Here is a 27163-nt window from a genome sequence, read left to right as displayed (position 1 = left end):
CCGCCCGCCCCAGCCGGCGGCAGCTCCGGGCGGCGGCTCCTCCCCCGTGGCCGCCCGGCAGCATGGCGGCGGCGGTGGAGACCCGCAGAGTGTGCGAGACCGCCGGCTGCAGCAGCGAGGCCAAGCTGCAGTGCCCCACCTGCCTCAAGCTGGGCATCCAGGGCTCCTACTTCTGCTCCCAGGTGAGGCTCCCCGCGGCCCAGCCCCTCGCTCGGCGCTCCGGGCGTGCGGCGGGCGCAGGATCCAGCTCCCCGCGCCGGCTCCCGGCCGCCCGGGCCCGGCCCGGGGTGCCCGGCTCTGCCTCTCTGCCCGCCCGCTCCCGGCCAGCCTGGAGCAGCAGCGCCCAGCCAGGGACCCCGCACGAAGTTCCCCCTCGGCTGTTGGAGCCGGGGGAGCCGGGCTGGCGGCCCCCTGCGGGAGCCCCATTTCTCCTCGTGGCCGCGGGCGATGCGGGACCTCAGCGGCACTAAAGCGCAGCCGGGGCGTTCGTGAGGGGGGTGCAAGGGTGTTCCTCTGCCTGAAGGTTTGGGTGGTCCGTGTGCTCCCCTTAAAAATAAAGGCTTAGTGGGACAAAGTGAGGACGTGCTCATCAAATTCCAGCCGGTGCGTTTCTCTGCCGGCGTCAGCTCTGGAGTTGCTGGGCTTTGATAGACACCGGGAGACTTGTTGCTCTGAAAACAGATTTTATTTAAGTTAAGAGTTTCTGTAAAAATTATTTGATACTCTTCCCTTTTATTATTATTTCCCTTTCATTCCTTTTTTTTTTTTTTTTTTTTCCCCACTATGCCCTTTGGTGTTCTGCTCTGAGGGTGCCAAACAGGAAGGTTCAGGTTAGGCCACATGTCATACAGCAGTCAGCTCCGACGTGTAAATGTGAGAAGTGAACGTGTTCTGTAGGCCACAGTGGTAACAGAGTGTGGTCTTTCAATAGAAAGAGCTGTCTGATGACTGCTGAGTGCATTTTTTGTTTGTGGGGTTTGTTTTGGTCTTTTTTTTTTTTTTAACTTTAAAATGTGCACTAAAATACATAACCTAATCCTTTGAACTTTTTGTATGTGTAATTGTGTCAAAATCAGTGAGGACATATGTGCTTAGTTCAGATTAACACTACCTTTCCTTGTCACAGTTACAATTCAGAGTGAAGTCACTGAGCTTTGTAGACAAACATAAGAAAATAATACAATCATGTCAGCTGGATTAATTTATTAATTGGGAAGAAATTTTTTCTGAGTCAGTATGTAAGCTGATAGTTACGGTTTGCATAGGACTAGGGGAAGATTTCCCACATGCTTGTGACATACCCCCTGCACAGTTTCTAGTACTTTCCCCTCAAGTCTCTGTGCCCTATGCTGGGAGTCGATGCCAAATTAGAGCAATTGCAACTCAAGAGTTGTTCTGACTGTTCTGTATCTCTAGTTCCCACGTGGTGCTTGTGGTTAACTCTAGGATTTACTCTGCTTTTTACTGTGTGTTTTGACATGTCTGATGTAAAACTCATCATAAATGCATCATTGGTGTATACAAATACTGGTGATGTTGGTGTTGATGTTGGTGATGACAAAACCATTTATTAAGAGAACGAACAGGCCAATGTGAAGAGTCCCAGTTACATCTTCACTCCCCTCTTTCCCATTTCTAACTCAGCTAATTCTGTAAGGTGCAGAGATTCTTGTTTTCTGTATGCTGGGTTTAATTATTTTGAAATATCTACCACTGTTGTCAGGTAAAGGGGGAATTATTGGAAATACTTCCTGGCTTGTTAAAATAGGCTGCTGGATAACTGACTACATGCTTGTAAAGCTATCCTGCCCAGAAAATGAAATACTGAACTGGGAATCTTAGTCATGTCATTTCTGAGTGACTTGGGGAGTGTTGTGCCTTGCCGTCCCAATCAGGAGTGTGGGTAAGCACACTGAAGGTGCTTTGGAGATTTTGGGGCAAGGTGTTACAGAGCAAGACATTAGTGACAGCCTGTTTTAAAGATGTGCAAGAAATGTCATGCACTGAGAGAAGAGTCCCATGTTCATCCTGTAGTAAGGACCCTTTGCCCTCCCTTAGTACCCTCTGTGGGGCTCAGCATGGAGCTGTCCCGAGGCTCCAGCTCTCCTCATCACCTGGTGTGTGCCACGGAAGAGGATTGCTGCAGTCCTGCCCCAGTGTCTGGCAAGCACAGTCAGGAGAGTAGGTAAGGTGCTGCTGACAACCTGGCTGCCTCTTCAGGTGAAGGACTATTATTTTCTCTGAGCTTCCAGCAAGTTTCAGCTGACTGCGGTGGACTGGTTAGCATCAGTGAAACTTCCGGAGTTCTCTCTTTGGTGGTTTTCTTTCCATTCTGGTCTTACATGCATAAATAACTCCTAGATAAGCTAGTGGGTGAACCTAGGATGTTATTCCACCTCACCGCACAGCCTGTGTTGTAGCTGGCTTTGTGCTATTCCCTCCTAAGGATGCATGCTTCTACCCTTTCTCTTAGCCTATCCCTGATTTCTTGGTAAGCCACTTCTGAGGTCATCAGAGTTTTCTTTTAAATGGAGAAAACCCACTTGCATTAATTGTTTTTGTTTTGTGTTTTCTGGCGCTTTTTTTTTTGCTGGTTTGGCACTGTGAGGTCATGAAACACTTCAGGAGTGTGCTGCTGGAGAGCAGGCTTGCCCAGTATGGCCCAGTTTGGCCCAGGCATAAAGTCAGCCTATCCTTCTGGAGTGCACTGGTGTTAGCCAGGTGTGTGGGCACTTCCTTTGGGCTGAGGGTGGGTTGGGAGCCACAAGCTATATGACATCTCCTTGACAGGTAAAAGCATCTGTATGGGCATGGGCACCAGGTATTTAATCTGTTTGGGAGCCTACAGTGTCTTTTTCATACAGGCAAAACTCCAGTCAGAGCTAAAACCAAATCTGTAGGAATTTATTTTCTCCAGTGCTGAGAATAAACAACAGAAAATTGTGAACTACCGTAGGAAGGTAACCATGTGAAGCCATGTGTTTGGGTTATGACTTACTAACTTATCTTTTGCTAAGAAAAAAGTGGTATAGGACTGGAAGGCACAAGAGGTATAGGAAATATGGGACTGAGAATCTCAGTGTAGTGTGGAGATTGATTAAAAATTATTTTTCAGGACTGCACATAGAGAATTGAAGTGAACTTTACAAGTAGATAGTATCAAGACAATGATTTCCCTGGTGGATTTAGCATTTGTGTTTCTCCTTTCCTGGAGAAAGGGTGTTATTCTGGTCATTTATTTTTTCTCCCTCTCTGCATCAAAGCATATGCCTCAATAACATGCCCTGAAAATGCTTATGCTGGAATGATTTGACATTCTCTGAGGTTTCTTTGTGCGAACACTGTTTGCTCTCTGGCTGTTGGGAACCTTGGAAACTGGGTACAGCTGCTAAATAATAGTTGTATTTGTGTGTGATGGATGGCAGGGAGGCCATGTGGCCAGGTTCTGGCCTAGCAGGGAGGTTTTGAACTGGTCATGAAGACGAGGTAAAAATGGCTTTTAGCAGCAGAGGAGCTCTTGAGGTAGTGTAATGAACCCTGCCTTTCTTTTTTCCCTTTCACTTCAAGCTGTAATAAGAGGAACTGTTCTACGAGGGATTCTGTCTGCTGTTAACCCTTAGTAATATTTTAGGCTAGTAAATCAAGTACTGTCACTACCAGCTACCTTTCTTCACTGTCTTGCTTTATTTTTTTAGAGACTTATTGCTGTGTTGTGTGTTTATCATCTTGTGGTGAGGTATAGTAATTCAGTCTATCTTCTGAATGAGGAAATCACACAGATGTCCAGCACTGCATCTGAAGTGTAGAGTTTCTCTTGCTAAGATGAATGAATTTGGTATTATGAAATCTGCCTTACAGATACAGGCCACTTGCGTGTACATCGTGTGTAGTATACATAAAGAGTTCATGTTTAAGTAGACAGTTTGCATTTATGTCTTCTACAAGTGGCTGAGGAGTAAAGAAGGGGAGAGTAGTGACTGTTCTCCAGTTACCATTTTTATATGAGTCTTTTAATTGTGAATGGATCACTTATTAGTGACTGTCTTGCTTTCATAAAAAACTTCCTCTTGTACTACTTACCTAAGTGTCTTTGACAAAACAGAGTAGGTTTACTGTGGTGTGGAGTAGATGCTGGTGCAGGGCCATTTCTCCAGCCAAATTCAGAAATACCTACTTGTAGACGCTTACTGGAAACATACTCTGAAGTTGGTAGCCTTTGCCATTATTGTTTCTCTTGAGAGCTGGTGGCCATGGGTTGTACCAAAATAATAGTCATAACTTACTCAAGAAGTGTTGCCCCTCCCTGTTTTGTGTGCCCTTGTGTTGTCAGCCCCAGGTGTATGAAGTGGTCTGGTTATGGAGTCAGAAGTGAGGACTGGGGTTATATGGTGACTGCCATGTGTGTTTGAGGTCTTTGAAAGGGCAGCAGTTTCTCTGAACTGTACAGTGGGGGCAGCATCTCTCTTGCACTGGTGGGTGCCTCCCAATGTCTCTTGATACCTCTTGATATCTGAGGTGGGGTATGACTTGTTAAATTCCAGTGGCAGGAAAGAATTGCTGTTTTGTTCTCTCAGTGAGTTTATATGCAATTTACTGCTTTCTGGAAGGCATGCTGACAGTTTCACTGACACTCAGCCCTGGGCCCATGACTGCTTTGGATACTTAAGGTCACAGCATTTGTGAAAACTTAATTTGTAATTTGTGAAAAATTGTGGACCTCAAGAGAAGATTGTTGTCCCATCTCCTGCTTTGCTGTTTCCTTTCACTGTTAATGTGTTGGGGATGGGGAGCAGGGAGGCATGGAACTGGATGAAACTATTTTTTGTTCTCTCTCACATCAGATCATAGGACATCAGCGCAATGTTTTGTCCTTGTTTCACTGTTCTTTGTGCCTGAAATAGGCTGCAACCAGCTGCTTAGATTCAACTGCAGCACAAAGGAGTTTCCTCAGTCATAAATGGCACTCAGTTGATACCATCTTCTAGAAAATCAGATTTCCTTCATCAGGAAGCTAACATTCTCAATTGCATATAAATCACCATGGATACCTATGTCTAAGGTAAGCAGCTGATTATTGGTGAGGTATAAAAGCTGAGCCCTCATGACTTTCTGACTTCTTCAGACTCCTGTTGGCAGACTTGCTGAGCTAGTGTTCCGTGTACTGACAGGATAGTCCAGTTGGAATTCCTCTGGTCTGTTATTCCCTCACTACTCGCAAAAATCAGTTGTATATCTCTGTAAATCTGAGGAGCTGCAAAATGCAGTCCCTTCCTCAAAGGAAGGGCTCAGTCATGAGGGGCCCAGGAGTCTCAGGGTAAGATCAGGTCTTAGATGAAAAAGAAAGTCGATCTAACCTGGTGATACCAAGGTTCTGCATGTAGGTACTTCTCTTGGAGAGGAATCTGAAAACATATATTCAACTCTTCTGAAAACCTGACTATTCATGTATGCTGCTTAGGCTAGTTTGGGAATTTTTGATGGAGGTTTTCAGACTGGAGACTGTCTCTGTGGGCTTGTACTGCCCTACAAGGATTTCAGCATGCTGGAAAGAGTAATCTGTTTCACTTAACATCAAATGTATTAACACCTCAGCATACTTGTACTTATGGATAAAATGTGAGTTAATTTGTGCTGTATTAAATATATTTATATATAATTGGTAACCTAGTATTAAGCTAAATGCTTAATTACTTCAGGTTTGTTTCTTTTTTTTTTTTTTTTTTGTCTTCTGTTTTGCATACCTTTAAGGTATTTGGTTAAAAATGAGTTCTGATTATGCAAAATGACATGGTCTCAGGTTAAGCCCCAGACAGTTTTACATTCTAAAGGACATTGGTAAATTCTGTTAAAAGATGGCTCAGAATATTTTTAAATACAGTGTGCTGCTTGGCACTGTTTCCTAGATGTTTGCCCATTGCAATTCAGGGCATAATGACATGCAGAGAGACACAGTCTGTGCTCGCAGTCTTGATTCCAACTTTTTTTTTTCTTTTTCCTTTTTTCTTTTCTTTTTTTTTTTTTCTCTGAGGTAGGTAATTTTTGAAATTCATCACATTGGCTCTAAATGGTGACCACAGAGGATGGAGGGGTAATTCTGTGGAAGTTGGACACAAATTGGAGTGCTGACAGGGGTTGACAGAGCTAACTTGAAATGAGTTGCTCCCATGCAAGTGCATTTCAGAAACACAGTCTGTCAGCATGCCTTGAATTCTGTGCTGTGATGCCTGCGTAGCTTCCTGAGCTTGGATATCAGAGTGGAGTGGCCTGGCTTGGAAGGAACCTTAAAGACCAGCCTTAAAGACATGTGGTACCAACCCCTTGCCATGGGCAGGGACACCTTCTGCTAGACCAGTAGTTCAAAGCCCCATCCGTCCTGGCTGTGAACACATCCAGGGGTGAGGCATCCCTGCCTTTGGGTAGCTTGTTTAAATCTAGTTTATTAGATCTGTACTACACAGAGGTTTGTAGTGTAGTAATATCCTAATCTTGATTGAGCATCCTTTTCTCCTCTGGAATTTGCAGTTGGCTGTACTTTCCCACCTCTTAATCAGATTGTATTCATACATGAACTGAATGAATAAGAAGCTTTCTGTTATTATTTGAAAGATGACAATAAACATAGCACAATTTTCCCCCTAATTATTCCGGTAACTGTTTTAAAAGGTTTTCTTTTTTCAATGGTTGATTTAAAACAAAAAACCCTCAAGATATTTGGTAATGAGCAGTGTGTTCATGGTGAAAATATGAACCATACTATAAAACAAATGCTGCTGTGCTGCATGATTCTGTTGACTTTGGGTGAGTCCTTAAGGTAAAAATCATTTTCAGAAATAATCACAGCTTCCACAAGGGGATGCAAAAGGAATGTTTCCAAACGATAATGCTGGTTGTGCCTTTGGTTACCCTTTGATATATTCTGATGAGCACTAGGTTGAACTTGTCTCTAAGCACAAAACCAGTGGCTTAAGAATGTCTTGAAGCCAGAAATGTTATTAAAGATTCCAGTATGTTGACAGCCTCTGTCTAGAAGACAAAATTATATTTTTCTTACTGATAGAATAGTTGTAGGATTGCTCTAAACAAGTCAAGGATTACCCCTCTGCTTTCTTTTATGTCATATGTTTGACCTCTCTTCTTATGTAGTCCTCTTCAGTGTTTCCATGTCTGTCTTAACTGAGGTGTAAAAGTTACATGAACTGAAAAGTGCTCTAGGTGAGAAGAGTGGGGATAATAATATCAGGCATGCTAATGGATAATGTAGTGCTTAAAATGAAACTCAGGAAGTCTTCCAAGAAACCTGAAGCCAAATTCATAGTGTTCCTGCGTACTTTCGCAGGAAACATTTATTTAACGTTTTAAAATATAGCCATGCAGTGTTACATGTTCCTTTTTATACTGTATCTGGAAAAAACCCCTTTATTTTCTCTATTTTAATATTGAAAATCACCCTGGGTTTTTTTTGTCTGGATTTTGTTTATTTAGTCATTGAAAATTTTCTATCCTGACCTGAATAGGACATAGGAACAAGAAGAATTGCTGAGAGACAGAAATGGTAATAGCCTGATTGAAGTAGATGTTTCAGGAGAAGGCTCAGTGAAAAGCATAATTTTCTCCAGGAAATAATCCAGAAAGTGGCCCAGATGGAGAGAAAGAGGAGGTTTTTCCCATAGCTTGTTGAGAAGCCTGTGGTATAGAAGGTGAGGGTGTTTGCAATGTGCAGTGGTGCTTTGTTGCCAGAACTGTGATTCTCCAACCTGTGAGATGACAGCTGCCGTATTTCTATGTGGAATTGCTAAGGCAGAGCTCTGCAGTCATGTGCAATGTGGTGCTTGTGCTAAATATACATAATTTGTATCTACCCGGTAAGTCCAGTGCTCCCAGGAAGCATATGACTGATCCTACACAAAATAGATGGGCTGTAGGTGGATGTGCAGCATATCCTTTGAGTGCCTTCCAGAAATGTCAGACCAAGGCAGAGAGATTCATTGATTGTACATTGCACTTGTAACAGCCCCTGCTCACAAAAATGCTTCGAACTTACTGTGTGTGCCTGCTGCAGTTGATGGATGTGCACATGGTGCACGTGTCTGGGTTGTCTTGAGGTACAGCAGCTTTGGAGCTGTGTGCTCTGGAGTTCTGGCAGAGGTTAGCTCCTCTGGAAATAGAGGGCAAGTAGAATCTGAGAATACATGTTTGGGAAAACTTAGGCATATGGCAGCCTTATGCAGAATCTTCTTAGGCTGTCCACAGCTGCAGGAGATAAAAAGCCAAAGTGGAGCCTCTCAGGTTATGGTACTGTCCCTAGTGCTGTGTTTGCCCGGTGTTCTCTGCTTATGGGCCAGCAAGGAAGAAAGACTGTTGGTGTAGGACAAAGCAAGGGCATTGGAGAACATCCCCCAAAATTTCATGGGAAAGCAGAGAATGAGCTACAATCAGTAATTACCACAGCTGATGTATGTCTTCCTTCCCCAAATACTCCTTTATATTCAAAAAGGTCGATTCTAGGTTTGCAGACTTGGTAGCTGCTCTAACTCCTTAGTTATGTAATCCTTCTTATGCTTCAGAACAAAGACCTCGTGTTTGAAAGGGGATTAAAACCATACTGCTGCTTCCAGTGTCCTTGAAATGGCATTTTTAGATTTTTTTTTGAATTTTTTGTAAAGCCTCAGTTAAAGCCTGTTCCTTGTCTCCCAGCTCCCCAGCAGAGTGCAAAGGTCTGTGTGTGCAGTGGGTTATATAAGTGAGACAAAACCTTGGGCTGTGTTGGTTTCAGAGCTCCTGGCAGTGCAGTCACTCCTGGTGTGTGGGGTAGCAGAACACAAGAGCAACTGTCGTGAGGGGAGCAGCACACACACAGCAGGTTCTCTTTGAACTTAGATGTACTTGTGCACCACTGTACTGTGTGTTTGTGGTGCACTTTGGTAACTACTGGGTGCAAGACTAGTGAGGGAGGAGGGTGAAGGTGGCTCAACAGGAGCAGACAGCTCAGAGAGCACTCAAGAGCAGCCCTGAAGCAAGGGAGAATGTTACAAGCTGGGCTTAGTTTGCAGATGTGTGGTCTTGGTTGAGTGTTGTAAACTTCAGGTTGAATCAGTTGTTGGCTCTGGGTGGTAGTTTTACAATTCAACATGATTCAGGATTAGTATTGTTTTTCCTTAAAAAGAAAAACAGTTGGCTTCCTGCCTCTTTCTGCAGAAATTCAGTTGCAATTGTCAATGATTGGAATAAGTTTCTTAATGGGTGTTTTGAGTGCACATAGCCATTGATTTAGAATTTCTGCTGGAAATCCAAGTAATTTTCTTGTTAGCACCTTAAAGGGTAACCTTTAATACTGCCTTCTTTGGCTTTTCTACTTAAATCTCTCTTCTTTTCTTTCATTTCTTTTCTTCATCTTAGTCCTTCTTTATTCTCCAGCTGCTAGCCATTTCCATCTGCCCCTTTTCTGATGCTTCGTTTCTGGCATGAACTGCTCTATTTTTGCTTGGGAGGAAGAGAAAAGACCAAACTCCTCCAGAGTCTCACTCTTTCCTTGATTTCCATTTCAAATTTCTTGATACCCTTTTTCAGTTTGCTATTTTCATTCAGTAGCCCTCATTTCCACCCTTTAGTCTACGTCATTAGTTCCCGTGGTGTTGTGCTAACTGGCCTCTGTTGCTTTCCTGTGCTGGAGCAGGAGGCAGAAGGGATGCAATTAGCTGGAGGAGATGGCTTCTTGTTGTTGTCAAGAGAGGACCTTGCTGCTCTCTGCAGTACTGTAAGATCAGGTACAGAGACAGACTCTTTCAGCCAACCTGCAGCCACCATGGTGTTTAGTTACTCATTAAAATTATAAAGGGTCAATTATATACAGGATTATATCAGTGTATTTCACTGCCATGGGTGTTGTCTGTTTGGCTGTGCTTTTTCTGCCTATTCTGGTTCGTAAACTTATGAATGTAGTATTTTCTATTGCTAAGACTAGCAGTTACAGTAGCATTTACTGCATATTGCTACAAGGATTAATTAAAACCATCTTCCAGTTTTCTTTTAAAATACATCTGCTTCTCTGTTTTGTCCCGTTGGCATATCTGTCCATGTAAATACTGCTTAAAACTGCTTAAATACTGCTTAAAATGTATTTATACATTTTGTTTGAAATTCTAGGAATGCTTTAAGGGAAGCTGGGCCACTCACAAGTTATTACACAAGAAAGCAAGTAAGTACCTTACTTTTTAAAATGCATTTTCATATTGCTTTGAATTGGTTTTGTCCTGTGCAGTGTGCTTTAGGTGGCCTTGCTTGAGTTGGGGATTGGACCAGATGACATCCAGATGTCCCTTCCAACCTCAACTGTTGTGTCCTTCTTGGCCTAAGAATGGTACTGGGTTGTTTTCCAAGATACCTGGCACTGGATGATGTATATCTGAAATTTTGTCCAGTTCTCAACAGTCTGAAGTGCTGTGTAAAATTTCAGAGGCAGAGGTTCACAGAAGTGTTTGTTTTTGTTCACTTCTCTATATGCAAGAATTATTTCTTGAGCTACATTGCCAGGTATATGAACACAGAAAGAGGTGTGCTGAAATAAAGGGCAAGGGGAGTAATAAATCACTATTGTAAGGCAGTGTTCCTTTATAGCATTTTGATGTCTATTGCAGTCAAAGGCAGTACAGTGGGAAAGATTCTTGCAAAGTCTTTGTGATTAGACACTGGCTGGAACACAAGTGAGTCAGAGTACAGCTGTTCTGTACATTTTTGGGAAGAAGGGGAGAATGCTTGTGTGCATGGTGCAGCCACTGACAGAGGATGTATCGTAGCTAGGATTTTGCTGAGTTCAGTTCAAGGTAGTAAGAGTATCTGTGTGCCTTAGTGACAGCTGGTAGCTCTGGCACAGAAACACTAGGAGACTGGTAGGTTCTGCCTTATCTGAGGAATGAAAACAACTCATGAGTTTAAAACCAAAGAGGAGAGGGCAGACCTCAGTTCTGCCCCCTTGCCTCCTCCCTGCCACCACCCTGCCTATCTTCATTAAGCCCGCTGAAAAGAGATGTAGGATTAAAAAGTGATATGGTAGAAACTCACATCCTCAAATAATGTATCTCCTTTCCTAAAACGCAATAAATCTTCTTTTTCCATGATAAATGTTGAATGGTAAATGGATTGGAGTAGTACATACAAATGGTTTCCCTCTTTCTGCTTTCCCAGTATAGGGATCTAATAGATCACACTTGCATTCTGTATCCTATTAATTTTTGTGAATATGAAAAGCTTTGGACTTTCAAACTGTCATTTTTCAGTTTTATCTGAACTGAATGTCGTTTGAGCAGATGGCTCAAATGTCAGCCACAGAGGCTCTGAGGAATTGATGGGCTTGCAATGGCAGACCTTTTGCTACCTCTTCATCCTTCTGAGATGCACAAAGAACAAACAAACAAGTTATACAGTTATGAGTTAAAGATTAATGTTACCGTGCTCTTTCTTAACCCTTGCCTTCTCTTTCTGAGTAAATACTTCTCCTTTTAGTATTGCTCAAGATATGCTTATTTCAACCCTTTATGTAAACACTTTTAATTTACCCTCATAGGAATGTGTTATTTTTGAATGAAGTCAGTCACTGGACCATGTCAGATATGAATTTCAAAAGGTTCAGAGAGCTGGGAAGCTCCAGCAGTTTGAGACCATCTTGTAAGGTTCGAGCACTGCTTGTCCTGAACTGCAGAAGTGGCGTGACCTGCACCCTCTTCATCAGCCCTGGAGGGGTAGCAGCCTCCATGTGTTGAGCCTGACAGGTGGATGGCCTCCCTTCCACCTTTGGATGGCCTCCTTCCCACCTCAGGTTATTTTGGTCACTGAGTGCCGAGGGAGATCACAAGAAAGGAGTGATCATCTGCAGTGCAAGGGTGTTAATTGAAGGGATAGTGAGCGCCTCTGTAGAAACAGGCTTTTTTCTCAGGAATGAAAACAAGCACTGCCTTATAAAACTACACATGAAGAACAACTTAATTACTGCACTTGCTTTGTGCATTCAGTCCTGACATTCCCCAGTTTGCTATTGAATCGGGTAGGAAGAATGTGAATTTGGAATGGGCAAGACAAAATGATAACTGCTACTTACACTTTCATATATCAGTATCTAAAATGCCAGACAGAGTCAAGTCTAGACTTACACACTTCTAAGTTGCTTTCTAGACCCCACAGTTCTCATTTTTAATAGGACAGATTTTGCTGCTGCAACTTTGCAACTTTCCACCCCCCACCCCCCCACTTTCTTGTCTTTTCAGAAGATGAAAAAGCTAAGCGTGAAGTTTCCTCCTGGAGCCTGGAAGGTGACATTAACACAAATCCCTGGTCTGGTTATCGATACACTGGGAAGCTCAGGCCACACTATCCACTGGTAAGCAGGAGGTGCCACTCTACTCCAGCACTGCTGCATTCTGTAACAACTAATGGACCTTTCCTGACCTGATGACCTCCCACATTTTAGTTGAGAGAGGAGAGCCTCTAGATCTGAACCCAATGGCAAGGACATACATGGCTGTCCTTACTGTGGTTCATTTTAGTTTAACTTCTTCTGTCTCCTGGTATATTTATAATTAAGGGAGTGCCTGTGAGCATCAGTAACAGGCTTAAACTCATATCTTTTGGATGTGTACTGTGACATTTATTCTGTAGAAAAGCTACTGCTAGTTCAGATGATGTCTCCTACCTGTTTGTTGTCCTTGCAGTTATGGAGCAATCTGTTTCTGAAAAGCTCAGGTGAATTAATTTAGAATTTAAAGAAAGGATTTTATACTATATTATGTAAGTGGTTTAGAATAACCTGGTGAGTGAACTGGTGAACAGCTGAAAGAACAGAGGTTACAGTAATCTCCAGCATTGGAATGGTGAACAAACAACAGTGGTCAGTAAGATCTTTGGTTGTGAAAGGTGGGTTGAGAAGATGATGATACATAACTCTGTGTGTGTATATATATACAGACATAACAGTATTTTTAAATTGATACAAGTTTATACGTGGAGTAAACGGAAGCTTTTTTTACAGCAACAATGGTATTTTCTTTACATTTATCTTTTCTAATTGGCCTGTGCTAGAAGAGGTGCCCCAGTGGCATCCTCTCTCTAGTCTTCTCCATCTGTTACAGGCTCATTAGAGAACAGGTTAGGAGAGCCTGAGCCCATGTGTGTTTGTTAGTGTTATTGGAGAAAAAGGTATTTGGGATATCTCACTGGTTAAGTAATTTAGTTGTGTTATCTCTGAACACTGGCTTTTTCGTCTTGTGACTGCTGTGGGACTGATGCAAATGAAATTAGAGATTTTGACTATGGTGATGATCAAAAGCAACAATCTTGCTAAATAGAAGAGGGATATATTTAGAACCAGAACACTTGCAGTCTTTAACACAGCAGAAAAAAACACTACAATAAGGTGTGATACATTATAAAACCAGTTTGATTCATTTAACAATAAAAATCTGATTTTTTACAAAGCTGTGCAGTTGGCTATTAGAAGTTGTATAATATGATAGCAATAGAGAGTTAAGAGCAGAATGTTTGGGAATGAAACTTGGAACTTTTGGAGTGTTTACATACTTTGCAACTTTTTCTAAATGGACTTGGCCGTATTTCACATGAAATATTTCGTATTGTATTTAATTTTCTGTGTGACTCTGTTTTTGTGACTATAATAATTGTTCTTGCAACGTAACCAGCTTTACCTGTGATTTATTTAGACGCCAACGAGACCTGTGCCAAGTTATATTCAAAGACCAGACTATGCTGATCACCCACTAGGTAACACGAAAAAAATCACAATTATGAGTGTTATGTTTGCTGTCTATTTTCCTTTTCATTGAAAAAGCCTTTAAAGCATCGAGGAGGTACTGGAAAAGGGGACCTCTTTTATCTGTTCTCACTTTACTTCTTCTGCACAGTAACTTACTGATTTTTACAATATCATGGTTGCAAGTATTTTTTTGGAAGTCCAAAGTTTGTAATGGGTTGTCTTTCAAAGGTGTACTGGAAATTAAGAGTTAGTTAATTTGTTTTTTGGTTTTTTTTAATCTCAAACGTACAAGTCCTAGTCCTGTTGTTAATTTGGTAACAAACAGCAATCAGTTGATTGTCACAGGTGAATTCTGCTAGTCCATTCTCTATGGCATCAATGTATCCTTTGAAAATGTATTATTTTATAACAAAACCAAGAAAACCTTGCAGTATGCATTCCCCAAAAGAAAACTGGTGTATGAATTCCAGCTGTTTTTGGACAGAGAGGGAATGCAATCAAAATTACCTGCTTATTGGATTGTTTTGGTATTTTCTGCTTTTTGTACTAGTATTGGGGCTTTGCATTTCCCTAAAAGGCTATAAAGTCTGCTAGCATTATTTTTTAATCTTAAGATGTTCCATAGTTATTTTTTAAAGAGTGAAAATACTAAAACAACACAAAATTCTGGATTTTATGGGGTCAGTCATCTGTAATGCTGAGATTGTGCAGAATTTGGTAGGGAGAATTTACATGTTTTTATCAGCTGATTATTTTAGTAATATAACCAGATATATTCCCAAGCTCATGTACTCTTTATGACTATTTTAGAATGTAATTTTCACTAATTATTTTGTAAAAGCAGCTGAAAAATGCTTTTCTATGAATAAAATAACTTCCTTGTAAACCTGACATTTAAGGTTTTGTTTTGACTAACTGGACATGATGGTTTTATGCAGTAAGTAAATTGGCTTCCTGAGCACATGGGGCATTATGGTGTTGTGGAAGGCTTATGACTTCCATTTAATCTGAATAATGATGATAATGCAATGGCTTGGTGGGTTTCGTACTTCAGGCTATGGTGAGAAAGTCTGTACTTCTATCGCCCTTGGTAAGCTAAGGAAGTTCCTGGATTGGATTTGTGTAGCAATCATCTGCCTATATAACATGGGGGTTTTTCTTTCCTAATCTTCTCCCTTTTTTCTTTTCAGGAATGTCTGAATCAGAACAAGCTTTAAAAGGAACCTCTCAAATAAAAATACTGTCATCTGAAGATATAGAAGGGATGCGAGTAGTGTGTAGGGTAAGGGAGTTTTGGTTTTTCTCACACCAGGTGCCTGTATATTTTTTAAGAGTCTATAATGATTTTACCACTTTGTCACAGCACATTTGAGAGTATAAATTTTCAAACCACTTTAGAACATTGAAAAATAGTTTGGGAAGCTTTCTATTTTCTGGCTTTTTCTCTTGTGACCCAAATTCCCAGTAAATATTTTGCAAGCAGAAGGATGACTTTTATCTGTTTACTGCATTTGCTATTAGTAGTAAGACAATCAGTGCCTGACACATTGTTACTGTTAAGAATGTGTTTTATAGTGCATAAATAAGAACTTTTTTCTGTCCTGGAATTGGTACTAAGTAAAAACTAAAAAGCAAAGCCCTAAATCCCTAACAATTTTTGAAAAAGAACTGTTCAGTTGTAATCACTTCCTTGTGCATAAACTTCAAAATGTATTTAGGTAGTCTGATTTAAGATTATGGCGTTCAAGGAAAGTGTGGTCCAAACCTGAACTGGGGTATTTTCAGCTCTCACAGAGGTGCCTGAGTACATGACCTGGAGACATCTCAGAGTCTTTCTAGAGGCCAACTCGACACAGCTTTCCTGGTGATCTCAGTGTAGCTGTCAAAAATGGGTTACGAATCTTGTAGAGAGTAGTCTTCGCCTGTTTTAAATCAGCTTAAATTAAGCCAATAGATCAATTTGAAATCTATTTTAAATTTTAAATTGTTTCATTTGCAGCTTGCTAGAGAAGTATTGGATGTTGCTGCCATGATGGTGAAACCAGGAGTAACTACTGAAGAAATTGATCATGCTGTCCATTTAGTAAGATTAGTTTATTGTTCTTCGGGTGTTTATAAGTGTTTTCTTCTATCTCTTTATTTTTAAATTATTATTGTGTGGTTTTCTTTGTTGCATGAATTCCATTTCTTTATTTCAAACTGTTTCCCAGTTGGAAGCTGGTGGGTAGTACAGATGACAGAAGTGTGCTACAGCGCAATGGTAGGTTCAAAGTGATTTAGAAACTCCTGGGCCTCTCTCTGTATCAGCTGCTTCCATATTTCTGGCTTCAGATTTCTTCTGAGTTTCTTCACTTGCTTTGTCAGTTAACATCATATTTTCTTTCTTCTAAACCCTTTTTGCTCCACGGATACCATTATATAAAGAGCATCATATGTAGGCCATGGACTTCCTGTACTCTGTGTGCTTGGTTAAGACATATAGAGGAGAAAGTTAAATTATTTATGATTGGGAGTCAGAACTGAGGTGCCTCAGAGAGAACTGAAACAAGATGTTTGATGCAGTCTGACAAAATAAAGCCACAGTCCAGTGAAGTGTTTAAAAAACATGCTCAAGAATCTTCCTGCCTTAACTTTCCACAGATATTTGAATTGTGTATTTTTTTTTTTTTTGCTGTCTTCTGTATGAATCATGTAATATGGTATTTGAGGCTACTTCTGTGCATTGTGGGAAAGGAAACCATTTTGGTATAGTTAAGTTTATTAGAGAGCTTTCTTTTTATCTATATCTGCAGCTGTTGAGGCAAGATTGTCTGCTTCCATTAGGCTGGAGACTTGTGTTGAACTGCATTAAACACCAAACTACTTGCTTAGGCATAATGTCTAATATGAACAGCTAGTAGTTAACATGGAGTTATTTCTCCTCAGCAGTTTATGGAAATTTTGGCAAGTTGTTAATACTGACTGATATCCCTAATTGATATTTTGCAGTTTTAAAAACAGTATTATTTTTTTAATTAAAAAAGAAAGATAACATAGTATTTTTTTTCAGTACTTTGCTCAGTATGTCACAAAGTATGTGTATGTATGTATGTGTCAGTATGTATGAAAGGCATCAGTTTTGCAAAAATACACAAAGCTTATTACAGTGCAAGGGAAGCAGCTTAAGGTTTTAAAGCTAGGGGGGAAGAGTAGTGCTAAATATTACTTTGTTTAGCTTTTGTGTCTTGCAGAAATCATGGACTGGGTGCTTAAAAGCGGCAATTGAAAATGACTTTTTAAAACTGAATAAATATTGCCATTGCATTGCAATGTTTGAAGGTTACATTGCATTGTTTCAAACCTGAATATCTGAGCATTTGCAGTCAAACATGAAAATTAGGAGAAACAAAATTAAAGTAGCTTTAATTTTTTCCTGGTAAGAAATGCAAGGCATAATGAAAACACACCCAAGAAATGCTTGAAGAACCTTATTTTCAAGAATCACTGCTTTTTAGCCTATCATTCTTACTGTAAAGCTGTTGCACATATATTTTCCTCTATGCTTTTTCTTTTCACAAAACTTACTGGTGTAAATTGTATCTTCTCTATTTAGGCTTGTATTGCAAGGAATTGTTATCCTTCCCCTTTGAATTATTATAATTTCCCCAAGTCATGTTGTACATCAGTGAATGAAGTGATCTGTCATGGAATTCCTGACAGGAGGCCATTGCAGGAAGGAGATATTGTTAATGGTAAGTGCTGTGAAAATTAACCTTCAACAGTTCTTCACGATAAAGTGCACCTTCTGTGCACTTAAACCATGCAGTAAGGTGGGGTTTCAGAAGCAGGCAACATCATTTGAGAATAGCTTCTTAAGAGAGGCTTTTGTTCTCATTTACCAGTTAGATTGTTCTCATTTACCTCTGCTCTTTACATACTTAAATTAATGAATTGATTTAATAAAATCATTTCAAAAGTTCAGTCCACTGTAAGAGCTTTGTAATTCTTCTTCCCTGATCTGTGTGTTAGTACAGTGCCTGAGTATTCCACTTATGGGCTAGATTCCAGAGTTGTTCCGGACTGTGTCTACGTAGTGAATAAGATGTATATTGAATTATTCAACTGGATTAGTTTTGTGTGAATTCTGGATTAGATGGCTCTAGATTCCTACAATTTTGCTATGCTTATGATGATTATGATGACTGTAAGTCCTAATATGGAGGCATTGTACAGGTGCATGTTATCTTTTTTTGGGGATCTCACTGCCTAACAATACCAGCTGCTTTTTGTTCTTAGTACTCAAGGTACTTAAACGGTCTTGGGTGGTGAGAGATACTTTTATAAATTATTTGACCAGATCTTGTTTTAGCTTCCATTTCTTTTTGTTTTGGCAGTAAAAATTAATGATTCTTTTTTTGTACAAATCTTCGCACCTTTGTTTATTGCATTGTTTTGCTTTTCTCTTACCTGTAAATAAATAGGCAGCATATGCTGAAGTTTGACCTGCCTCTAGTAGCAGGTTGTAATCTTTATAGATTATCAGATTCTTGATACATACTAGCTTGTAATAATAGCTACTAAGTCTGCAGCTAGGTACTGGGGTACCAGCCTTTTCAGAACAAGTCTCGTGATTGCTGCCCCTGTCTAGGTAAGGTGTGGTCTTGGTTGAAAGCTCTGAGCTTGTAGGGTACATGTAACAATGTATGCCAAAGCTATTTTACCTTATTCCAATTTCAGAGATGATGCCTTTGCACAGCTCTTTATTATTGACAGCTGTTTTGGCATTGCTGGAGTCCAGCTTAAGAAGACCAGCTCATAGAATCCTGGTTTGGGTTGAACGGGACCTTAAAGATCATTTGGCTTCAACCCTTGTGCTGTGGGCAGGGACACTTTCAGTATAAACCAGGTTGCTCAAAGCCCCATCCAGCCTGGCCTTGAACATTTCCAGGGATGGGGCATTCACAATTTCTCTGGGCAACCTGTTCCAGTGTGTCACTATCTTACCGTAAAGAATTTTTGTTTAGTATCTAATCTAAACCTACTCTCTTTCAGTTTGAATCCATTCTTCCTTCTCCTGTCCCTACACGCTCTTGTAAAAGTTCCTCTCCATTTTGCTTCTTGGCCCCCTTCAGGTGCTGGAAAGCCACAATTAAGTCACCCCAAAGCCTTCTCTTTTCCAGGTTGAACAATCTGAATTCTCTCAGCTTTTTCTGACTGAAGAGGTCCTCCAGCCTTCTAATCAACATGGCTGGCTTGCCTCTCTGCTATTTGCATGCCAAGGCTGTATCTCAGCCCTAGAGAACACTTTCTGTAAGAGGCTTTAGTCACATCTTTGTCCACATTCCTGCGCTTGATTAACCTTGGAGCCTTGTGCTTTGTTATGATGAGAAAGAACTGGGCTTCCTTTCTGCAAGGTAGTGGCTCAAAAGCCTCTTGAAAAGGAGGACCAAAACATGTTACAAGGAGGGAAAGAAAAGCTACCTTAGGGGGAAGGTACCCAATGAACAATTGAAAGGAAGTGCCCATCTTTTATTTGAAACTTTTTAGCCTGGAAGCCATGCCAAAGTCCAAAACACATTTTTTGAATCACAGGAACAGGTACTAGCAAGTGATATCTAGCTGTTGACACCAAAGTGTATTTTCCCACATCTTCCTATCAAGATTGTATTGGTCTCTCTTGGCAGCTCATGTACAATATTTCTATAGTATTATTGTCCATAGTTTCCTTCATGACTGTTTACTGGTGAGAGGATTTGGGTGTGGGTTTCTTCATGAATAGCAGAGCAGTAACTCTTCTAGCAGGTTTAGTGATCTAGCAGGTATTGGACCTATCAGCTGACTGACAAAGACTTAGAAACAAAAGTTCCCATTCTGCCACAGCAAAACAACTTTGTATGTAAAACCATGATTACATATCTTTTAAAACTTAATTTTCTCCTGTTAGTGCTGGAATTAATTCTAAGAAAGTACTTTAGCCAGGTAAATCACCATGAAGCAAAGAGCTTCTCCTTCCCCTTTTTATATTTTCCTAAAAAACCAATGCTAGCTTGCTGTGTCTGTGTTGCTTTGTTGGGGGACCTTTTCCTCCCCCTTTTATTTAATTAAATAAACTGTTCACTGGTTAAACACTAACTTATAAGTTATTGTATAGAATCTACAGGATAAGCATGAAAGAATTGATTCTGCTGGAAGAATTTTCATACGGAATTCTTGTGAAGTAGTCACTGTTAAAGTCCCCCACTTTTACATGTTGGTTTTTCCACAAAGTAAGAGGATGCAGTGAGGAGCAGAGTGCTGATTTCCCATGTCTGCTGTTGTTTGCAGTGGATATCACCGTCTATCGCAATGGCTACCACGGAGATCTGAACGAGACATTTTTTGTTGGAGACGTGGACGAGGGTGCCAGGAGGCTTGTCCAGACAACTTATGAGTGCCTAATGCAAGCCATCGATGCAGGTAAAACATGTCTGATGCACGAAGGTTGTGGTTCTCAGACATGCTTGCTCACATTGCCACTGCTCAGAGCGACTTCTGGTGCAGCACACAGAAGCACTGGTGTTGTCACCAGTTGATGATGGATGTTGTGTAATGCAGTGATCCTTCAAATGGCGCAGCTCTGTGAGTGGTGGATGCAACTTCTTCTTAAATGTGGGCTGATAAGGAAAATGTATTTGATTCTGAGCTGATCTGTGGATGATATTGACATGGAAACAGCCTTTTTTTGGACCACTGATGAGTAAGAAATCCTTGATCTGAGTAACTCAGAGATTGTAACAAGCAAAGTATGTTTTGGAGAACCCTACTTTTATAATTTGTGTGGTGTTGCACAGTGAACTGGTAAGGTAAAACACTGTGTGAACACCTTAACATATCTCTTTAGCCCTGCCAAATTTGATGTTTATTTCATAAAGCTAGTTATAAGCTCTTGATTTTCCATGAGAGTGTGCCAGAGAAAACAGATCCATATCCTCCAGTACACACAGAACTTTAATTATCTTGCTTAGTTAACAGTCAGGGCAGCTGCATTGAGACATACAATGAGATAGAGAGGTAGCTGCAGAATGTTATGTTCAACTTCAGAAAACAAAAGAAGAATTTCTCAAGTCCCTGGAAATACTTGTACCATCTGTATCTTTTATACTCCGCAGCTTCTTAAAATCTCCATTATAATTTAATCACTTCATGGCCTCTAAAGTTTGAAGTTTAAGGTGCTATATAGTAAGGCTACAAACTTGCATTTAATCAAAAGTAAATGTAAATGAAAGAAATTAAAATGAATATAATTTGGGTTAATAATCTGAAGATAGCTAGTCCATCTGAAAAGACAAAAATCCATAGGATTGATTTCTTGTGTGTCTGTTGTGTGATCAAGAAAATACTGCCAGGCTGAGCTGTGAAGAATAGAGATTCCCTGTTTATGTGGGATTACTGTTCTGAAATGACCACTTTGTTTTTCAGAGCGAAACCAGAACAGTGTGTATCTTTGGTCCTGTACTTTTTTATAGCAAATGTTACATGTGTGGTCTCTTACCATTTGTATCCTGGCTTTAATGTAGAAACTGTGACAGAAATTGCTCTGTGTTTGTTACAATGAGATTAAAAATTTCACTGTAAGTCCTTTTAGCCAATTTTTAGATGCTGTAACTTGTTTTAAAGGGTTTTAGACATTGCATGTGAGTAGGAATTCTGGCAAGTGTCAGCAAGTGTCTCAGCTGTTAAAAGGGGGTCACCTCTCCCCTCTTTAAATCATCTTAATATCTTGGTGTTGGTCCAGCAGAGCTCTAGCGGGGAGAGCTATGAGAGAGAAGCAGAGGGCTCCTTGCACCATTGAAATGAGTTGCATGTGCTGTCAGGCCCATATTTCACAGCTGTTTAGCACAAACACAGCAGATTAATCTCCTCCCCACCATGTTCTTTTTTAATTTTTGGAGAGGCATGTGTATGCAAGTAATACAAATTTCTTGTTACTTTCTGTAAATTCAGCTTAGGGGTTTCACTTGTAGTCCCTTACATTAGCAGAGAATTGAATTAAATGGTTGCTTCGCATAAAGTTTTAGCTTTATGTGAATTCTGCTTAAGATGGCTCCACACAACCACACATCTGGCTCCAGAAGGAACAGCATGTCTTCAGCGAGTTGGGAATAGTCTTGGGAAAGCTTGCTATTTTAAGGGGCTCAAGGCTGTTTTGGGGATGAATCTTCATTAGCTGAATGATGAAACATTGTTGCTTTTGTGGTGTTGTCACTCCCTTGTCCAAGTGCTCAAAGTGAATTTCTCACACCATTTTCATGTTTCAAACTCCTTAACTTGTAAGGCTTCCTAAAGGGATTGTCAAAAAAAGTTAAACCTGAATATGGACATTCTTATTTGCTGTAGCATTGTCAGTAAGAATCTTGTCTAAGAGTAGAGATAACCATTTCCCCTTTACTTATTTTTCTAAATATCAGTCTTTTGTGAGCATTTCTCACATAATAGACGTATAATTGTATATTAAAATATAGTTCATACATTCATTGCAGCTCAGGGTGTGAGAGCTCACCAAGTACTTTGGAAGTTCTTTATTTTTAATTTCAAACTTTAACATCCTTTTAATGTGACCACTTGCATCTCTTAAAGGAAGGAAGTATATTCTTGTGAAAAAGGCATTTTCTTCTGTCTCTCTTGGTTTTTTATTTTTATATGATACAGTTTCCTCCCTCTCTAATGTTACTGCACACACATACATACTCAATGGATTAAGTGATCATAGGAAGCTGCATACTGGAACAGATGGACACAAGTCATGAGTGTTACAGAGATGATGTTTGATGGTTACTTGTGTTGGAAGAAAGCTCTCTAAATTTTCTCCTGTATCTCTTTGATTTTGCAGTAAAACCTGGTGTTCGGTACAGAGAACTAGGAAACATAATTCAGAAACACGCTCAAGCAAATGGATTTTCAGTGGTTCGGAGCTACTGTGGGCATGGAATCCATAAACTTTTCCATACAGCTCCTAACGTGCCCCATTATGCCAGTGAGTATTTTTTCTCTTTGTGCAGTCCTGCAGACAAGAAGTGATTTGCAGTGAATGCACCCAATTTACTTGAGCCATCAAGTTTGCATTTTGGCACTTGAAAAATATTTTTTTTAAACTCTGGACTGCAGCATACTTTATGTATGTACTTTCATTATCTGCCTGCACTAATGGTTAGTGTTAGCTCTCATTATTACTGGGTAAGTGCTCAAAGTTTTTTCCTGAATTCCCAGCTGAATTCCCTTAGGCATTCTTGTCTGACATGAACTGCCAAATGTTTCTCTCCTTAGCAAAACCTTACTGCCATTTACAGATGCAAATAAAAAGCTCTTTGAGTAGTATAGATGGGCATTGTGCCTGAATCTGGATCCTGTTTCTTTCACTTTTCTTCATTTGAGTGTTGTGATTTGGTATTTCTGGAAACTTCATCTTAGTGTGTGGCAGAGGAGGAACGAACATTCCCCCAGTAGTGGAAGTTTTTGGAAATGTCCATAGCCCTGTAACAATTTTTCCAGCAAGACTAAGAAACAATATCCACAGAGGCAAAGGACAGAAGGTTAAGTGCCAGTGGACAACTAAGGGCAGAGTAAACATGATGAAGCAGTGTGAACAGTTCACACTCACTTCAGCTGTAAAGCTGCCCTGATAATACGACACTTATTTCCACAGATCTGACAGGTGCCTCCATCTTCCCATTTCCTGATGAGCTTTAACATGTTATGGTTATAGAATATAGTCTAGAATTCCTGACTTTCTATGTCATAATTTCCCAAAGTTGTTTTTTCTGACAACAGAGAATATCTGTTAATTGCAGGGTAAAAGGGTATAATTTCCTGATATGTACTTTTTGTTGTGTAAAATGAAGAAAATACGGGTTCTTTGTAGAGCTTTTTAAACCAATTAAAATCCAATCCAAGACAAAGGAAATTTCTGTCTTTCCTGGCTATTTGGAACTTTAAACTTTTTTGTTGTTGTTGAGCAAATGTGTCTGTTCCCAGAAAGAAAGATGGTGGGTGTTTTTTCTGGTCGTTTCAAGTACAGAGTCACAGCAAAAGCAAAGTGGAAAGATCTGAGGGGCTTAAAGCCTTTTGGAAGAAAAAGAATGCTGCTGCTTATTTTTAGCCTACTATGAAAGGAGTTTGAAAAGCAAAAATCTAATTTTTTAAGAAAAATGTTCTGTTGTGGCAGCTTGATGTCTGAGATTTTTAAAGTCTCTAGGTGATTTAGGCAGTGTAATAAGTTTGCACAATTAAGGTTAGATGGGGGGATGTAAAATGAATGCAGATTGTCCACAGCAGCAAAGTAGCTGTGAGCTAATGCTTCCTGTGCAGTTCTGGAGTTCGTTCCAGCTCTCAGGCTCAGTTACATCTGAGCTGCACTGTCCTTCCAGGTGAAACAGGGCAGAGGAAATGGACTGAAGCCTTTCTCCAGTCAAACTGCACTCCTGAAGTCATGCTGTCTGTCAGTTCATGTGCCTCCACATAAGCATTTTTGGTGCATTTAACATCAAAATGTTCCTGTGTTATTGTCTGGGATGCTTTGAAATTCTCTGCTATTTTATTAGCTGTTAGCTGATGAACACAGCATTGTCACTCTGACACTGCTATGACCCCATTATCCAGGGTAGTTAGGGGGCAGTATGTCTTTCATAAATGAAATTCATGGGATTACTTAACCACTGTCACATTTTGACAATTTATTGAAGCTAATGGCTCTGTGCAAACAAATAAGGAGATTCCAAGTCTTCTGTGAATATCTTAAGTGCTTCTTACTTCTGTTGTTTTTAAATTATGATTTTCCATTATAGAAGTGTGCAGAAATTCCTATATTTTATTTGTTCAGCGTTTTTATAGAACTAGAGTTGAAATTCCAGTTGTTGTAGAGAAAGACAGCAATTAGTTTAAGCTGCTTGAGTAAGTATTACTGTGTTGGGGGATGGGGAGAAGGAAAGAACTCAGGGAAATCTTTATGTATATGTATAAATGGAGAAGTGAACAGATCATCTCAGAAGGGCTTTTTGGACTTTACTGTGTTTCTGTTGTATTCTGTTAGGACAAGGATTCATTCATTTACTAAGATGGTATTCTTTTTTCTAACTTGAGTGTTTATTTTATTGCAGAAAACAAAGCTGTTGGAGTCATGAAGCCAGGTCATGTATTTACAATTGAACCAATGATCTGTGAAGGTGAGCAATTTGGCATTGGAGTAAAGTGGTTACTCTTGTTTGCTCTTAAGTAGTGATGGAACAGGATGGTGGTTCTATCCTGCAAAGCTGATAGATCTTTCATTTCTCTTTGGGGGACTGATAGCTGTTATTTAAAACCTGGCAAGCAGTGATGCTCTCTGTTTTCAGGTGGCTGGCAGGACGAGACCTGGCCCGACGGCTGGACTGCAGTGACGAGGGACGGGAAGCGCTCGGCACAGTTTGAACACACACTGCTGGTCACGGACACGGGCTGCGAGATCCTGACCCGGCGCCTGGACAGCATCCGCCCCCACTTCATGACCCAGTGATAGTCCACACTGAGCAGGTGCAGCACAACAAGAAATACATACATATTTTTTGCCCCTGTGCTATGCATTTTTTTAAGAGTACAGACTAGAAAGATTTCACCATTTACTTTGTTCTTGGTGATTGTAGATAAGAGGAATATCTTGAAGAACCTGACCCAGTGTCTGCAAAAACAGAGAAGAATTAAAAGAATTTCCTGCTTTCCTCCTACCTACAACACTCACACTGTACTTTCCTTTTTTCTTCCATTATCTCTTTAGCACCTTTCTTCCAATTAGACAGACAATTGCTTCTGTTGCTGCCATGATATTAGCTAGAAAAGTGTGGGTAAGCTTTCCCACTGGGACTTAATATTTGGGATCCAGGTTTTTTTCACCATTTCAGTGGGCCCTGTCCCTCTTGGTTTGTGAGTGGCACCTGAGATTTTAAGCATTTCTTATTCCAAAGACTTGCTCTTGCTTCTGCAGATACTATTCTGGGCCTTGTTTGTTTATCAGTTGAGAAGGGGGGAGAAGGGAGAAAGACACGCACGTACAAGAGTGGGCTACCTTTAATTCTGCCCCCATCTCTCTGCTGGTGGCTTCTGTGGTGATTGCCACTGTGAGTGGCACACTATGTTAATGGCAGGACTTGTTTCTCTTGCTGGAGATTTGATAGGATGGGAAGTTATCAAAGTCTGTCTTACATGCAGCTCCCTGGAATAAGCTGCTTTTTGGCAAAGCATTACTTGCAGGCAGCCTCCTGCACCAAAAGCTTGGTGAAGCTGATGTATCAGACTTGCCTAAGTAAAGGAATGAAACAAGAACCAAAAAGATCCCATGATTCATGGGGTCCCTACTGTGTTAACTGTGGGGCACTTTTTAAAAGTACATCCACAGTAGTTGTGGGGGATCTGATTTGCAAGATTTACAGTGAAGTATCTCAAAACAAGTCTGAGTGTGTGAAAATGAAACACGTTCAACACTGTATTCATTTTCTTTTGGTAATTTTTAAACGGGTCTTTTTCTTCCCCCTCGGTTGAGTGAGTTTCAGGCTTTTGGAAAGTCTCAGAGGAGCAGCTATGAAAACTGATCTTTTTTTGTCCTCAGACAGGGTATATAGAGTGGGCAGCGTTGGTATATATACCCCTTTATATTTTGTTAATAGGTCGTGGTGAGCTGGAAATGGTTATGTTAAGGAGTGTGGATTGATAAAGCCTCTTTTCTCTCTACCCCATTTTTTCCCCTGCCCATTTCCCTTCCATCATCTTTAGTGTCTCTGCTGAGGGGATATACTTTTTCTTTGGAATTGTAATGAAAAAATTTTCAGACCCCATTGTAGACTTCGTCTTACACCACTGTAACACATTAAATCATACAATCATGGGCATAAAATACACCTCTTACAAAATGTCTGGTGAATTTGTTGCCACAGATCCAAGAACATGAAGTGCTGCATACCCTTGGCTCCCCTTGGCACTGCACAATTTAGGTGGGGGAAAGGGTCAGTGCTTCACAGAACTGGACTCATCTACTCCCAAATTTGCCAGAAAATCTCTTGTCTGCCCTGAGTGCCTCAGACCTCTGTTGCTGTAAGAGTACCACTGCGATGTTTTCATTACCTTTATTCTTGTTTTAATTATGCAGTAAAGTGACCTGAAACGATGCACAGAGAGCGTGTGTGCGTGCGTATGCGTGTGTGTGTAGAGATTTTTAACAAACCAGACTGTAGTATTTCAGGTGGGATTACCTGTGCTGAATGAGCTGTGTTGAGGAGATGCCTGTCCTGGAGGTTTACCCACCCTATCCTTCACTTGAATGGTTACAATGCTCTTGCCTTTTCTATGTATGTGTATGATGCAGGGGGTGGGAGTCTTCATTTTTGGTCTATAAAATAAAAGTTGCAGCTGCTTTTAACAGAA

At 40.5% G+C, this 27163-nt stretch overlaps 1 protein-coding gene across 2 annotated transcripts; it reads left to right on the top strand.

The window, feature by feature from the left end:
• Positions 1–27163, top strand: LOC134563815 (methionine aminopeptidase 1). 2 transcript variants are annotated; one of them, XM_063422117.1, is made up of 12 exons: positions 1–182; positions 10144–10195; positions 12258–12370; positions 13707–13767; positions 14950–15041; positions 15759–15842; positions 17352–17490; positions 20063–20194; positions 22608–22751; positions 24871–24936; positions 25105–25282; positions 25393–27163. In XM_063422117.1, exons 1-11 carry the CDS (start codon positions 63–65, stop codon positions 25263–25265), a joined length of 1164 nt encoding a protein of 387 aa, XP_063278187.1. In that variant the 5' UTR covers positions 1–62; the 3' UTR covers positions 25266–25282; positions 25393–27163. The 2 variants fall into 2 exon arrangements, with proteins under 2 accessions (XP_063278187.1, XP_063278186.1); XM_063422116.1 differs by having other exon boundaries at positions 2–182; positions 25105–27163.

The sequence above is a fragment of the Prinia subflava genome, chromosome Z (genome assembly GCF_021018805.1).
Source record: "Prinia subflava isolate CZ2003 ecotype Zambia chromosome Z, Cam_Psub_1.2, whole genome shotgun sequence".
Classification (NCBI taxonomy): domain Eukaryota; kingdom Metazoa; phylum Chordata; class Aves; order Passeriformes; family Cisticolidae; genus Prinia; species Prinia subflava.
The sequence above is the reverse complement of the archived record's forward strand: the minus strand, read 5'-3'. Positions and strand labels throughout refer to the sequence as shown.

Bases quoted from the DNA above. Each gene is read 5' to 3' on its own strand.
- LOC134563815 (XM_063422117.1), top strand. From the start codon at position 63: ATGGCGGCGGCGGTGGAGACCCGCAGAGTGTGCGAGACCGCCGGCTGC. The intron at 17,491-20,062 runs GTAAGTGCTGTG...TGTTGTTTGCAG, and splicing joins GGAAGGAGATATTGTTAATG to TGGATATCACCGTCTATCGC. The intron at 24,937-25,104 runs GTGAGCAATTTG...CTCTGTTTTCAG, and splicing joins TGAACCAATGATCTGTGAAG to GTGGCTGGCAGGACGAGACC.